The 17,004-nt window shown below is 45.8% G+C and overlaps 1 protein-coding gene across 3 annotated transcripts in view; it reads left to right on the forward strand.

Moving 5' to 3' along the window:
- The window catches only part of LOC135899943 (kinesin-like protein KIF20A), a 93,898-nt gene that overhangs the window by 45,777 nt on the left and 31,117 nt on the right, over nucleotides 1–17,004 (forward strand). For all 3 annotated transcript variants that reach the window (XM_070537773.1, XM_065429318.2, XM_065429319.2), the window contains exons 8-10: nucleotides 4,691–4,859; nucleotides 12,225–12,346; nucleotides 13,137–13,787. In XM_070537773.1, the coding sequence (XP_070393874.1) occupies nucleotides 4,691–4,859; nucleotides 12,225–12,346; nucleotides 13,137–13,787 (942 nt within the window). The remainder of the gene's footprint in view (nucleotides 1–4,690; nucleotides 4,860–12,224; nucleotides 12,347–13,136; nucleotides 13,788–17,004) is intronic.

Genomic DNA, 17,004 nt, shown 5'->3' on the forward strand with positions numbered 1-17,004 from the left:
AGTTTCACAACAAGACCTGCCACCCTCTCGTTAATGCTATAAAATTCCTGTATGTTACCAGCTATATTCTTATTAATCAGGAATCCGACTCCTTGTTCTCGTCTCTCTGCTAAGCCTCGGTAGCACAGTACGTGCCCGCTTTTTAGCACTGTATATGCTTCTTTTGTCCTCCTAACCTCACTGAGCCCTATTATATCCCATTTACTGCCCTCTAATTCCTCCAATAGCACTGCTAGACTCGCCTCACTAGATAACGTTCTAGCGTTAAACGTTGCCAGGTAAACGTTGCCAAATTGTTTGCAAAAATTTTTTACTGTATTCGTGAGTTTTCAGTAGTCTTTTACTACCGGAACAGCAATTTAAAAAATTGACGACAGGTGCATGTTTTTTTATTAGAAAAGTTTGACCCTCAAGGGTTAAGGGAACGACATGTCTCTTCACCCTTGTGGTTTTAGTGGCACATCCACAAATAGGAGGGGGTGCTGATAAGTTCCTGACTGACCAGAATGGAGAGAGCCAGAGTTATGAATCAACATATTTATTTGGCATAATCTCCCGTGAGACTGATGCGCTTGGTAAAGTGCAGTAGCAGCTTTTTTAAACCTTCCAAATAAAGTCCTTTTGTTGGGGTTCAAACCACTTCTCCGCGGCATGTTTGACATTGGAAATGTCCTCAACACGTTGCCCCTTTAGGTGTTTCTTCAAGTTCGAGAACAGATAATAGTCTGAAGGGGCCAGATCAGGTGAGTAAGGGTGATGGCAGACCAATTGGAAAACAAGGGTGTTCAGTCTGAAAGCGGCATTGTTGGAAGTTTGCACAGGTGCATTTTCATGCAAAGAAAAAGGGAAGAGTTTCTTTGATCAACAACTCTACAACATTTCATCTGTATTGCCTCCTTCAGCTGCTCCAGGAGGTTAGCATGATACTATCCAGTAATAGTAGTGCCCTGAGGTCAACCAACAGACTACAGTTGACTCCCGATAATTCGAAGCCGCCCAATTGGAATTTTCGGTTAATTAGAAGTGAAGTACTGGTCCCATCAGTTTTACATGTAATCCTATAGAAGAAATCGCTCGATAATTCGAAGTCCTCATCCAGTAATATTGTTTAATTGGAAGTTAATTTTCAGCCGGGATCCTCGAGGTGACCGTCATTCTTTGGTAGAATGTGCAATTTTTCAAGTGTTGCAACAGTTCCGTGCTCCGCGTTGGTGTCATCGCCACCGCAGCCGCCCGCAACGCCATCCTTCTTGGAGCGGCGCGATTATTCATTGCTACGGCTGCCGTGGCCTCCACGATCAACTCCGGCGGGAGGCGATGGAGGCCACGCGCGGCTGCCGTGCGTTGCCGGAGCCAATCGTAGAGGCCACGCGGGTGCCATAGGTGCACGCAGCGCTGCATACTGGCAGTGGCGAGATTGTGCGAGATCAGTCTTGCAGCGTGCCCAGCTTATGTCGAGGCGTGTGTTGGTCGAGCGCCTTTGTGCGGGAAGCTTGTAGACTAGGTTGTTTCACAGGTGATTCGGAATTGACTGTACCTAGTCACGCAGTTTATAGCCATGGCAAACCGTGGCTCTTATCGCACGCTCGACCTGGCAACGAAAGTCGAGGTTTTCAAGGAAGTTGAGAACGGAGGTGCTGCCAAACAAGACATAGCGCGGAAGTACGGGATCAAGCCGAACACGCTCTCAAACTACATCAAGAACAAGCGCACAATAATGGATGCATTTGAGAACGACAAGTTCAAGACTTCTCAGAAGCGAATGCGCACCGGCGCTTACCCAGAGTTGGAGAAGGCTCTGCTGGTTTGGATTAGGGAGGCCAGGAGCAACAAACTTCCTCTCAGCGGAGACATCGTTGCGATGAAAGCCCGAACGCTTGCAGCAATGTTGGGGATCGATGACTTCGTTTCGTCAGATGGATGGCTGACGCGCTTTAAAGATCGCCATGACCTGGTTTTCAAGAGTGTGTGTGGTGAAAAGGCGTCCTTTAACCAGGAAACATGCGCCACGTGGAAGGACGGAAAGCTGCGTGAATATCGCCGAATACAGACCGGAAGACATCTTCAATGTAGATGAGACTGCACTCTTCTATCGGCTTCTACCAGAGAAGACCCTGACATTCAAGGATGATGACTGTGCTGGGGGCAAACGCAACAAGGAGAGAGTGTCGGTGCTGATCGCGGCAAACATGACTGGCACGGAACGATGTCGGTTACTTGTGATCGGGAAAGCCGCGAAGCCGAGATGTTTTAAAGGCGTGAAGACGCTGCCTGTGGACTATGAGGCGAACAAAAAAGCGTGGATGACGGCCGAAATCTTCAAGAGCTGGATAAGCAAATTGGACCGCAAGTTTGCTGCTTCGAACCGCAAGGTGTTGTTCCTTGTCGATTACTGCAGTGCTCACGTGAATGTGCCAGCCTTGAGTGCAATACGCCTCGCATTTTTGCCTGCAAATACAACGGCTGTTTTGCAGCCAATGGACCAAGGCATCATCAAGAATGTTAAAGTCCTGTACAGGCGGCACCTCCTCGAGCGCATGATTTTGTGTATGGATAGCTCCACAAAGTACGAGGTGAGCCTGCTTAGTGCCATCCACATGTTGGCGCGAGCATGGGATGGTGTGAAGCAAGAAACAATCGCAAACTGCTTGAGGGCTTGCGGTTTTGTGGCAGCTTCTTCGGAGGATGCCTCTGAAATTTCAGTGGAGGAAGCGTCAGTTTGGTGATGCTCTCGGGGACGTCAATTTTGACGATTACGTTGCCGTAGACAAGGCGGTCGAAACGTGCGGTGCGCTGACGGTTAGCGAAATTGTAGAGATTATTCGGCCCCAGGAAGCGACCCAGGAAAGCGACGATGACGTTGAAGGCGAGCCGCAACCTAAGGCTGCCGATGTAGCTGTGGGCCTTGCTCTCGCGGAGCGCTTCTTTGCCGCTGAAGGTAACGCGGACGAAGCGTTCCGCCACATCTACAGCCTGCAGAACTTGCTTTCAGCAGCGCGATTCGGCAAGAAGAAGCAAAGCAAGATGACCGACTATTTTTCTTAGAGAAAATACTCGATTTTGCCACAAATAAAGTGCTGTTTTTTGTGTTTTGTGCTTAATTGGAAGTTCGTTTAATTCGAAGTTTTTTGCGGTGTCCGTGAACTTCGTATTAACGGGAGTCGACTGTATATTCTTTGCCCCAGAAAATGAATGCCATGACTTTTGGGGCCAATTTCTGGGTGTGGAAAGTGTTTGGGTGCAGGGACCAACTCTGGCGCTATTCCTTCGCCTGTTCCTTGGCTTCAGAATCGTAGGTACGTGTAGAGGCACGATTCATCCTCGGTCACCAAACTAGCTAAAATGTTGTGTGGCTTGAAAATGGGTGAAAATGGTTTTTAATGCTGGAGATAACAAATCCAACACGATCCCATGAGATCTTCAGTATCTGGGCTATCCTTTTTGCAGATATTTGCCAGTCTTTATTAATCAGCTTGCGGACAGCATTGCAGATTGCCAGGTCAGTTGAAGTTGGGGGGCCAGCCAATGCAGGGCTCGTCTTCAATGGTGAAATGCCCAATCTTGAAATGAGATAACCAGGTTTTGACAGTGCTGATAGGAAGGACGCTTCACTCCAGTGTTCATGACATCTCAGTGGGAATGTCCTTTGCCGATTTTCCTTGGCAAAACAAATTCATAAAGGTCTGTAACTCCAATGACATGAAACTAGCTTGTGCCTCTACCATCACACTTTCTCACTGCAAACTTGTTTCAAGAATCATAAACATAAGTAACTGTGCAAACATCAAATATTAGGCTGTTACATGCCCCCACACATTTTACTCTTTCATCTGGAAGACGGCAAAGCCTGGAACTTATCAGCACCCCATCGTACAATAGTCGTGGGAAGTTGTGTGAAGGCCATGGTGGTTATCTGTTCAGTAATCAATAGAGTAAGGTAGTTAGTTCCATGTGCTTAAAAGTTCGTGTTTGTGTGCACAATGCTTCCATGTGTGCAAAATTTTATGCATTAACAACTTGTCAACATGGGGAGGTGCCTACACAACATACGGAAGCAATCACCATAATCCATGCCCATTCACACCCTCTGTTAGCAGTATATGGCACTGCCTCAACCAAGTTTGTTCATGATCCAGAATCAAAGCTCTGCTTTTGCCAAGTGCACGAACATAAGATATGTATTACCTTATGGTGTGGTTGAGGCATTATTTCAATCTACAAATTCCCTTGCACCATGTGTTTTCATGGTTTTCTATTGGTGCTCTTATGGGATAAGTTTGATGCTATCTGGACTGAAGAGTAAGCGCAGCTCTTGCGACAAAATTAGTCGGAGTCCTTCTCGGTAGGTAGCATGCAATGCAAGCGTATAGTTTTAGCATGTGTAGCTGAGATGCAAGTATTCTTTACGTCCTGTGCATGTGCATTTCAACTGCACGAGATTTTTACGTATTTGGAGCTCCTATGCATGTAAACGTATACCTTATACCGTTTGCAGCGAGACTTTAACCCAAGCCCAGTGTCTGCATATTGCAAGTTCATGTGGTGGCATTTTAACCCTGCCAATTCACTTGTGAGCCCCTTAAGCAAGAATGAGACACCATGTCAGAAGACATTTTGCATTCACATGACCTGTAGCTTTAACACATCAATATGCAACGTCTCGTGTGAGCAGTATACCAATGCCTTCCAGGTGGGCACAGAAGATGGCTGCTGCAAACGAAGCCCAAGTCAATGACTACAAGGACCTGGTGAAACAGTTGGAGCAGGAGCTGCGCAAGCAGCGCGATAGTGCTGACCGGGAGATGGCAATTCGCGTCCGCAATGCCTGCGAGATCACACGGCTTGATCTCTACCGCCGGGTAATCATACCTTGTACACTGCACAGCTCTTTGCATTGTCCAAATGTCCAAGGCAGCTCTAGCGCACTGACGAATTTGCTGTCATTCAAGTGTTGGCACTTTGATGTTTTTCCTTCGCCTCCTACAAACTGTTTTTCATTTCTCCTCATGGTTGTGTGCTCTAATCAATTATTTTTCTCTTCTCCATTACAGTTAAAAGGACTGAAACGGTTATGACAATTTTGTACAAATGTACTGAGTCGTTAGGGTATGGCCTCCTGATCATTAAGTGGTGCATTTAAGCACTCTGTATAAAGCATGTAATTTATTATAAGGTTTCAAAAATGTACATTGCTACAGAGTGCAATGGTACTGCCCCACCCCATTTGACACGTGTTGCCCATCTGACGTCAGTCGGACTAAAGCCTTCCATCCACGTGCTAGCGCTTTTGCTAAGTAGTACCAACCTTTGATGTACACCACTGTGCCCCGATCCATCGGTCATACAAGTTCCGCTTTCGTGATTTTCAGTTCCTGAATTTTCGTTTGTTGCATGCTCGAACCTCTATGCAGCAGTCGCGTTGCTTCTGCCTAAAGTCAGAAACTGGAACTATGCAAGTTCTGCTTGACGCCGGAAACCGAAGGGGTGAGCAAGGGTGATGTGCGAAGGCAGAGGATAGGTTGGCGGTACTTAAGCTGGTCTGAAAAAGCGTGCATGGAGGGTCTTTTAAGTTGGACGACCTGTCCAGTTGGCTACTGAGGTCGTGGCATCAATAATTTCTCCAACTTTATGGTGGATAAATGTTGTTCATAATAATTGGAATGTTGGTTAATTTGTTTCTATAAAACAAAAAGTAGCAGAGAGAGAATACACAATTTATCACTACACTCAAGCACTTCCCGCATGCAGCGAGTGTTGTGTGCGTGTGTTACAACGTGCTCAGTGTTGATGTGAGCTGCGCAAACATTGTTAGACTCGAGCTTTCTTTTCGTGAGCATCGTGGATCACCCTTGTTACATTGTGGGCTGCAAATCTAGCAATCAGTGACATGTCAAGCTGAGACGTCATATCCCTCTGCAACGCAACATGTGAGTGAAGTGCCTGCAACGCATCGGGCTGTTGGTTTCCGATCGGCACCAGCATCTACGCATTTGCGGTGGTCACTTCATGCCAAACGATTGCTACTACAATAATATCGCGTGTCTGGTATTTGAGTAAATGCAAGTGCAAGTAGACAGGGCATTTTATGGAATGAGCGGTGGTGCAGACATGAAAAGCCTGCACGGTGTAGCCACTTGGCAGCACAGAGCTCAGCCAAATACAGAGCTGATAGAGCAATAACCAAGTGGATTCTACTTTGCTGCTTGTGTAAATTTCGGGTAGTAGCATTATCATGAATATGTTAATTGTTTAAAATGTTTTACACTTATTTAAGGCAATATTAGCTCTGTTTGGCTGGTGAAGCTCTGTGCCGCCACATGGCTGGACCATGCGGGCTGATCAGGCCGATCCCGTACGTCTACATTAAGGCTCTTCCGTCACAGTAATGATATGGAGGGGCTCTAGTTTAAGCCTCCGTCCATCCATCAAAATGCCCTGCTCGTCTGTGGTTACTGGAATACGAACACTCTCGGTGCTGCTTGGATAGTTCTCGATGGGGACCTGCGGCCAGGCGGCTAGCGAAGAGGTTGGAGAGGCTTTGCGCACTGGCTCCGAGGAAACTGGAAGTAGGTGACAAGTCTTATCATGACGCTGGAGGCGGAGCTTATCCCCAATCACTCGACGATTGACTTGAGAAAAAGCATGGCTGTAGAGGAGAGTAACTTGTAATCGTTCGTAGATTTCTTAATATTAGGCGCCTTACTTATATTTTTCGCAAAGGTTTTTCTGTAGCTGTACCCTATGCATCTACAAAATTTATCCAAATCATTTCGGGGATCTTTATAGGGTTCGGGAAAAAAATCGGTGATCATTATGCGAGTAAATGCGTAAACCTGAGCCTGTACTTATCATCGTCCGCTCATCAGCAAGCACTGGAGCCTCCACTTGTGCCTCAATTTTAGGTTCGTGATTGAGCGATGTTCGGCCACTCCATTCTTTGTCGTCGAGGCTTGTTCAACTGCAATGAAATCATCTGTGCCATCGCCCAACAGTATTGCAATTCAGGGCATTGTCACCATAGACCGCCACCATCTCTGCATAATCTTGGCATTGTCTTTTCAAACGTGGAAGTGGATCACTGCTAATTAGGGGTATGCAAACGCCAAATAGTAAATTTCGTATTGAATATAATTTTTTCACAAGATTTAATGCTTTCAAATTTAAGGCAAGAAAACACTGCTGCACATGCTTGGTAGTCTCCTAGCATTGCATAACAAGAATGTAGCAAGCTATCAGTAACTTAGGGACATCGCAATCAATATATTCAGTACAGTCTACTCTTATTAAAGGGAACATCAAATTAGTGTGCCAGCACTGGTTACAGCTCAGTTCTAATACAGTAGAACCTTGTTCATACGTCGTGAAAAAAAACCTGCGAGAGAAAGGTACTAAGAAAATGTACGATCTGAAGTAACTAAAAAAGCGAAGCGTTGCGCGGATCATTGCATCACGAGACGCCGACGTGCATCGACCTGGTGGTGCTCTAGTGGCCCAAGATGCGCTTTGTTGTTTTCCTATTGTGTGTTTTAGGAGGGCGACGGGACACCGAAATGAAATCGACCTGGTGGGCAACACTAGATGCTACTGAAGCGAAACGTGATGCCCACATTGCACCTCCTGCAGAAGGGAACGGCAGCGCGTTTGGATTATCACATACTAAAAGCCTGCAGTATACTACCAATGGCACTATGCGCCATGCACTGTAGAACAGAGATGAAGATGCTTATCACAGTTGAATTGGCGGTGATAGCTGTGAATGCGGTGTGCGACGACCCGAGCAGAGATTTGCTGGTACCAAAGGCAAGTATTGCGGTGATGCTGCCACAGCAAGCAGCTGCATATTGTTCTTAGTCGCCCGGGCCTTGTGCATTTTCTTGTTTATGTGGAATATAGCGGCCAGAAAATGTATCACACGATCGCAGTTTGGCGACGTAGTGAACGTTGGTGCCGAAAAATCGTCTTTTCTGGGAACATATGAACTGGTAAAAATAACCGTAACTCTATTGGGTCATTTTTTGTGTTCTCAATTGCGAACATTGGCAGCAGGAAAACGTATGTAGCGGGAACATGTCAACGAGGTTCTGCTTATATGGAGGTCTCTAAATTTTATATTATGGTTGGAATTTCTGTTGAACAGAATCAAGTTCTTTTTTTTCTCACAACCTAATGAATTAGTATTGTTCTGTTCAACTGAATACCAATAAGGTTCTCAGCTTAATAGTGGACCTGTTTTTCAGCAGTCTACTTGCTCCATAAAAAGTTTTGCTCTCAAGCCGTTCTGCACAATGCAGAGGGGCTGTCCAACTTTAAACCGTGAGTTATAAGGTCAGTCCGTGCAAGAGGCAAAGTGACTGCATGTTACGTAACTTGATCAGTGCTCTACGTGTAGCCAATGCTGACGGTAAAGAGCAGGTGCCGTCAGTGCATGTGTGATTTGCCACCTGTCAGATTCTGAAATCTAAAGGGTCAGCACGTTCATGCGACGCCGCTGGTCAATGTGGTAATGGGCTGCAAGCAGCCATGGAATGCTTGCTGCTAATATGTTCGGTCGGGTGGCTCGTCAGTACTCGGTCTCGAGACCATGTGTGCAGTTAGACGGCTATTGAAGAGGTTTGAAGTTCGTCTCTGGGTATTCAACGCAATCCACATACCTATCAGTGGCTCATCGGCCTGATCTTCGCGCTTGCTTTCAAACTTGACGAAATACGCACTGCTATTATTGTCATGCGCTGCAGTGACCATAGGATGGTAAGAACTCAAATTAGCCTAGACTTGAGGAGGGAACGGAAGAAACTGGTACATAAGAAGCCGATCAATGAGTTAGCGGTAAGAGGGAAAATAGATGAATTTCGGATCAAGCTTCAGAACAGGTATTCAGCTTTAACTCGGGAAGAGAACCTTAGTGTTGAAACAAAGAACGCCAATCTTACGGGCATCATTAAGGAGTGTGCCATAGAAGTCGGTGGTAACTCCGTTAGACAGGATACCAGTAAGCTATCGCAGGAGACGAAAGATCTCGTCAAGAAACGCCAATGTGAGAAAGCCTCTAACCCTACAGCTAGGATAGAACTGGCAGAACTTTCCAAGTTAATCAACAAGCGTAAGACAGCTGACATGAGGAAGTATAATATGGATAGAATTGAACATGCTCTCAGGAATGGAGGAAGCCTAAAAAGCAGTGATTAAGAAACTAGGAATTGGCAAGAATCAGATATATGCATTAAGAGACAAATCCGGCAATATCATTACTAATATGGATGAGATGGTTCAAGTGGCAGAGGAGTTCTATAGAGATTTATACAGTACCAGTGGCACCCATGACGATAATGAAAGTGAGAATAGTCTAGACGAATTGGAAATCCCACAAGTAATGCCTGAAGAAGTAAAGAAAGCCTTGGGAGCTATGCAAATGGGGAAGGCAGCTGGGGAGGATCAGGTAACAGCAGATTTGTTGAAGTATGGCGGGCAGATTGTTCTAGAAAAAACTGGCCGCCCTGTATACGCAATGCCTCATGACCTCGAGCATACCGGAATCTTGGAAGAACGCTAACATAATCCTAATCCATGAAAAAGGGGACGCCAAAGACTTGAAAGAATTATAGACCGATCAGCTTACTGAACGTTGCCTATAAGGTATTTACTAAGGTAATCGCAAATAGAATCGGGAACACCTTAGACTTCTGTCAACCAAAGGACCAGGCAGGATTCTGTAAGGGCTACTCAACAATAGACCATATCCAGACTATCAATCAGGTGATAGAGAAATGTGCGGAATTTAACCAACCATTATATATAGCTCTCATTGATTACGAGACAGCATTTGATTCAGTCGAAACCTCGGCAGTCATGGACGCATTACGCAATCAGGGTGTAGACGAGCCGTACGTAAAAAATACTGAAAAATATCTATAGCGGCTCTGCAGCCACCGTAGTCCTTCATAAAGAAAGCAACAAAATTCCAATAAAGGGCGCGAGGCAGGGAGATACAATCTCTCCAATGCTATTCACAGCGTGTTTACAGGAGGTATTCAGAGACCTGGATTGGGAAGAATTGGGAATAAGAGTTAATGGAGTAACTTGAGTAACTTGAGATTCGCTGATGATATTGCGTTGCTAAGTAACTCAGGGGATGAATTGCAAGGCATGCTCACTGACCTGGAGAGGCAAAGCAGAAGGGTGGGTCTAAAAATTATTCTGCAGAAAACTAAAGTAATGTATAACAGTCTCGGAAGAGAACAGCAGTTTACAATAAGTAGCGAAGCACTAGAAGTGGTAAGGGAATACATCTGCTTAGGGCAGGTAGTGACTGCAGATCTGGATCACGAGACTGAAATAATCAGAAGAATAAGAATGGGCTGGGGTGTGTTTGGCAGGCATTCTCAGATCATGAACAGCAGCTTACCATTATCCCTCAAGAGAAAAGTGCATAACAGCTGTGTATTACCAGTACCCACGTACAGGGCAGAAACCTGGAGGCTTACGAAAAGGGTTCTACTTAAATTGAGGACGACGCAACGAGCTATGGAATGAAGAATGATGGGTGTAATGTTAAGGGATAAGAAAAGAGCAGATCGGGTGAGGGAACAAACGTGAGTTAATGACATCTTAGTTGAAATCAAGAAAAAGAAATGGGCATGGGCAGGACATGTAATGAGGAGGGAATATAACCGATGGTCTTTAAGGGTTACGAACTGGATTCCAAGGGAAGGAAAGTGTAACAGGGGGCAGCAGAAAGTTAGGTGGGCGGATGAGATTAAGAAGTTTGCAGGGACGACATGGCCACAATTAGTACATGACTGGGGTAGTTGGAGAAGTATGGGAGTGGTTACGAAGTGGGAGTATGGTTACGCCCTGCAGTGGGCGTAACCAGGCTGATTATTATTGTTGTTGTTGTTGTTGTTGTCGTGACCTCTGTCAGCGTTGCATTATCATTTCTGTCAGTTCTGTCGACCCGGACGAACCTTGTACCGACAGAGGCGGGCCCAGCTGACATGGTGCCATTCTGGAAATAGTGGCGTTTGGGCGCCGTGTGGGCAATCCCTGCATCGGGTTGAAGTAGGGAAGCACTCGCAGTGATGAAATCTGCTGTGGCATCAGTCAGGGCGACCTATCCGTAGCGTGCTTGGCACTTATTTTGCGCTGAAAATGAAGTGAAATGCTTGCTTGGACAGTGTCGATCACAGTGGGCTTGACAGCATACACAACATGTGGCACTGCGCAGGTCTCTTATGAATGAAATTATTTGAATGCTCGCTATTCAATTCGATTAAGTGATTTCGTTTGTTTGCATAACCCAGTGCTAATGCTTCAACCAACTTTACCGGTGCATGCAGCCATTTTTGTCAGTATGATGTCGTAGGGTTGTTTCGCTGTACTATGTAGTAAATCACAATCTTTATATTCAGTTCGAAACTAGAAACATGCACTCATTTAATACCTGCCAGGTTTGTCTGTATTAGTACCATAAATTTTCAACAAACTTTGAGTGTCCCTCGTAACTGGCACAATGAACGACCCAGTTGCCATGTATGGTTGGCCATCCTGAAGCTTAATGCTAAATGCAGCAAGTGAAACCTATGCAGCAGGTGAAATAGCACTATTTCCTGAATAAGATGGCACGTTTTGACATGTTTTAATCATTCTTTCTCATCTTGCACTTTTCTTCCAATTTGCACTTTCGAACTATCGTTTTGGAACGAAAGTTATAAAAACTGTTTTCAAAATTATTTTTAGGCTAAAGATTTGTGAGGGACTAGACCATAGATGTCTAACATTTTCTTGATGGAGCAACTTTGAAATTACATTTCTGGATCACATTAACAAAAACAAAACTTAGTTTTGAAGTGATGCAGTTACTGCAGAGAAAGGAATAAAATTACTACTGCCTGTTACTATCCTGTAATATAGGGCATCCAGAAGATACTTATTCGGAAAAGGTTTTAGAAAGATGGTTTTCCTAAGGTGGCGCACTCATTCACTCAGTGGGACATGCGTAATTTTTTTCTCTTTTGTAATAAGGTAATGAAATTTACATGTGCTGATAACAATACAAAGCATCCTGCCAAATTTTACTGAACTTGGCATGTCGATTTGATATGTGACCTTTCAGCCCCTCACTGCCCTAAAGGGCATAATTCAGTTGTATTCCGCACAGGTTTTTTTAACTGAACCACTAACATGTTTACTGAGTCTCATTCTCCCGTGCTCCTTTCATCCTTTCCTAGGCTGAGCGAGGCTCAACTATGGACCTACTGGGGAAGCTCGAAGAAGCGCAGTGCCGAATTGCTAAACTTGAGGAGCTGAACGCACAGGCTGTGCACGATGTCTCAGTGGCTGAAGAGCGCCAGTGAGTGTGCACTTCTTGCTAATTTATGCATGTGATCCTTTGCTGATTGTTCAGTGGGAAAGGACTCACTGCTGGTTCATTAAGCTGACCTTCACAGCAAAAGTTTTTTCCCTGACTGATGAGAAAGCATGAGCATTCAGCGTCAGTTACCATTTTTTTTCTGCCACTGAATGACCACCTGTTCTAACCTGTTCATTGCATCTGTGGTTATGTTACTTTAGCATGGTTCTAGACAGCATGCTGTAGTGCTCCGAAATCGATGGCACTTCTGACATCGCCTGCAGGTGACAACTGATATTGCAGTGGAATTCGGCTGGCATGCCAAGTATTTTGAGGGAAGATAGCACCATGCTGGCATTGTTCAAATAAAGTTTTAGTAACTTGGCAGAACTATTCAGTAAAAATATCTCAAGAACTTCTGAGCACTTTGTGTTTGCAAAGTACAGGTGTTCCTTCTAATCTGTGCAGCTGCCATTGATTGCCATTTGGGCAAATGACATGGAGCATTTGAAATTGGCAGAATGGGCATGACGGAACAAAATTCAGTGCTTGACTGTTGCTAAAGTGTTACTGATAAAAATGACTTTATAAAGCTCTTCGGACTTCCGAAACCCTTGATCATACAGGTCCCTTCACAATTATGGCATTAGCTGCCACCTTGTTCGCAGAGCAGCCAGTGGAGTTTACGCTCCTAGTGTTGATGCAAATCACAGGATGTGGCTCAGGCTGCAACCAGCAACACACGATTTCTTGGATAGTCTAACATCTGCTGTGCCTTTCTTGCTTACAGCCCTCCTGCACCCACAACAGTTGAGGTGGAAACACAGACTGAGGAATTTGGCGATGGACCTCCAGCAGCTGCCACACTGAAAGCACAGGCTCGACTCTCTGAAGTAGAAAGCGAGCTGCGTGACCTTCGCAGCCACCTCGAAGAGTCACAGTCTCGCTTGGTCGATGAGATGCATGCCCGCAAGGATGCTGAGGTTTCGGCCGAACGAGCTCTCGAACAGCTGAACGACGTCCAGCAAAAACTCGCAATGCAGGAGGCTGAGCAGGAGGGCTTAGCACGGCATCTGGAAGAGCTACAACATGCCAATGACCACATGCAGCAGATGGCTGCAGAGTCTAACTGCAAGATTGAGCAGATGCTTCGCGACATGCAAGAGCGTGAACTTGCCTTGGATGTGCTGAGAGAGCAGCTTGACGACAGGACCGAGGCCTTCAGTGTTGCTGAGCAGAGAGCACGTGCCAGCGAAGATGAAGCCAAAAAGGAGGCTGCGCTGAGAGCATCTGCAGAAAAGCAAAGCAGTGCCATTGCCAAGGAACTTGAGAAGGCCCGCAGGTTGGCTCAGAGCATGGCAGAATCTCGGCAAGAGGCTGAGTTGTGCTTAAAGGCAGTGCAAGATGACCTCCAAAGCTGTCGCAAGGAGCTGCTGGCCAGGTGAGTGGGCACTAGCCATTCATACCAACACCTTTATTTTTCTTACAGAATAGTGTGTACAGTTCAACCTAGGATACAGTTAAACATTGATATACAGTTGAAGCTCGATTTAAAGTGATTACCACCCTCGAATCATTTAGTTAAATCTGGAAGTTTGGAAAATCGAGTAAGGATTTTTCGGTCCTTCGAAATCTAAAATTGTAACGTAGCAACACCCAATGCATACCACAGCATTGTATTTGCCGCTTACCCATGCTTGCGCGTGTAAAAGGCCTGCAAGGGCAGCCCAACTACTGCCACCCCTAGCATCATTTGGCGCGTAAGAAATCTAGCAACTGCAGAGTCCGTTGTCCCGTGCATGGGCGTGGCGTGCAGCCTCGTCAAAATAAAACTAGGGCTGTGAGCAGGGTTCCTAGATGTTTTAACGCATTACCGTTAGAGCGCGCGCTCAAAGAAAACCTGTCTGTGTCAAAAGTAGAAAGAAATCGCAGCTTTATTTAACTGATTTATTTCTAAAAAGTCTTTGTTAAATCGAGTGTAATGCAAGCTACTTATGTTAATTTGGGTGGATGATAACATTGAACTTTATGGGTACTTGCCGGGGAATGGAAATTTCTTCGTTCGAGCGGGAAGTTCTTAAAATTGGGTTTCGTTAGGCCGAGTTTTAACTGTAATAAATATTGGATACAGTTAATGTATTTTTGTGTCTGATGCGACTTCATTATACTGACGTAAAACTGTATAATGAAGTAATGGGCATAACAATATAGCACATTATTCACTGTTAGCAAGTTTTGCTACCAAAGCTTACTTTGCAAGGAGCTATGAGCCTGATTGGCTTTTAGGTGAAATTTACATCATGAACTCGTATGTTCATTGTATAATGTGCAGCAGGGGTGCAGTAGCTACATGAAAAGCATGAAACCGAGACAGCCGCATTTCGACAGGGGTGAAATAAAAAATGCCCGTACACCTTGGTTTAGAGACGCATTAAAAAACACCATGGTGCCAAAATTAACCTGGTGTGTGCCACTACGGCCTGCCTCATAATCCGATAAAAGTGTAATTTTTCTTCCATAATGCGATGTGCCATGTGAGGCAATGACAATGCTGAAGCCTCCCAGAGGTTATGAAATGTGGCGCACAACACACCAAGCAAACACCTCTCCCTTTGTGTTTTGTCTACTACGCAAACAAACAGCAGTGGTGCACGCGAGGTAATGTTCAACATCAACTCACCACTCTTGTGTTGGACTCTTGTGTTAGTTGTCTAAGAAAAACCGCATTTCGTGTCCTTTCGCATGTGTTTTAAGCCTGGCAACAGTCATTTCATAATGGCGCTTCCCAGGAATGCCGGTGGCGGCGATGCTCCAAGAAAAAGAAGTGCTTCTTAGAGCAGTACAGAAAGCAGCGTTAGTGACGACATGGAACTTGTGTCTGACAGCGATTCAGACGTTGTCTTTACCCTAGATATTGCTTCAGATGACGATGAGAGCGACGGCGATGAGGACAGCGATGACGATGGCGATGCACTGAGCAGTGCACATGTGAAGCAGCGCGTGAATACCGATAACCCGCCACTTGCGCCTCCGCGGTTTCTTTTCTCTTCAGTGCCCCGAATCTTGCGGCAGCCTACTAATGAGAATGGCATTCTTGGCTGCTTTCATTTATTGACTGGGGCATCATTGACATAATCGTCACGGAGAGGAACCATTCTACCAAATCCACACAAACCATTCGAACCAAATCTACCACACAGAGCGACTATTAATTATGAAAGCTTTTGTTACGATGAAGCAACATCTGTGCAATTTTCACTGTGTTACCGTGTATTGCATCAAATGAATACTTAGACTTTCAGTACGTTCTGACCCATTACCACGGCATGCATTGAGGGAAAGCAGCCCTAAACAGCAGTTTTATTTCTTTTTTAATTTCCCCCGCAGGGGCGTCTGCGCAAGCAGGCGTTTGGTGTGTTGCGACACCACGTACCCGAGCACACGAGGGTTGGACCCTCCCGCGTGTAGCCGTGCGCGGCTTAGCCGTGTCCGGGGAAAAGGGGATCCTGGGGGTTGAGCCAATGCCAGGTGTTTGGACCTTTACGGCCCCCCGGCGGCGGCAACACACCTCTTTGGCCTCTGCTTCACGTATACGGCACCCCCGGACTGATCCACCCGGGGGAAATCGGCAGTCGCCTTTTCCTGTCTTCTTCCTCCACATGCTTTTTCTTTACCCTCTTCTTTCACACCTGTCCTGTCTCCTTGTATCTTCTATTCACTTCAATTTTTCGTAGGTGGCAAGGGTTAACCTTGTGGGGCTAACCTACCTTGGTTATGTCGTATTAGGTTATAGTCTCGATGTACAGCTGGCGTGTGCTGGACTTGTTCGCATGTTCCTGTCGCGTCCCCTCGTTGGGCTCCATGGTGGGCGGCTGGCAGCGTGGCTGAACAATACATTTTTTCCTATGGCTCCTCCTTTCCCCCAAAATGATCGCCCCTCTCATAAAAGAGGGCGGACCGAAGCAAGTGAATTTTTCCAGAAAAGGAAAGTTACCTTCCCAAAATATCATGTAATACATAGCGAAGTACAAGAAAAGCCAGCAAGAATCTTGTCCCCATTCACAGTATCCAAGTCCTTGACAGAAGCCCTCGGCCCTGGCTACAAGCTTTCAAAAATGTCTAGTGGCGATTTGCTGCTCGAACTTCGAGACAACATGCAATACACCAAACTGTCAAACCTTGCGTCCATTGGGGACATCCCTGTCTCTGTTTCATCCCACCGATCCCTCAACACTGTCCACGGTGTAATATCAGAAATCGACTTCGTACACTTAACAGAACAAGAAATGCTTGAAGGGCTCACCGACCAAGATGTCATAGACGTTCACCGAATCAAAATCCGGAAGGACAACAAAGAAATTGACACGAAACACCTGATCCTCACCTTCAACAGCAACACACTCCCTGAACAAATAGAAGTCGGATACTTGAAAATAGACGTAAGGCCTTACATTCCCAACCCCCGCAGGTGCTTCAATTGTCAGAGGTTCGGCCATGGCTCACAGAGTTGCCGGGGCCGCAAAACTTGCGCAAAATGTGCTTCAAAAGAACATGCTACTGAAAACTGTAACGGTGCAGCGCGCTGCGTAAACTGCGAAGGAGAACATGCCGCGTACTCCAGGGCGTGTCCGTCCTGGAAAAAAGAGAAAGAAATCATC

This window comes from Dermacentor albipictus, chromosome 4 (assembly GCF_038994185.2).
Source record: "Dermacentor albipictus isolate Rhodes 1998 colony chromosome 4, USDA_Dalb.pri_finalv2, whole genome shotgun sequence".
NCBI classification, from domain to species: Eukaryota; Metazoa; Arthropoda; class Arachnida; order Ixodida; family Ixodidae; genus Dermacentor; species Dermacentor albipictus.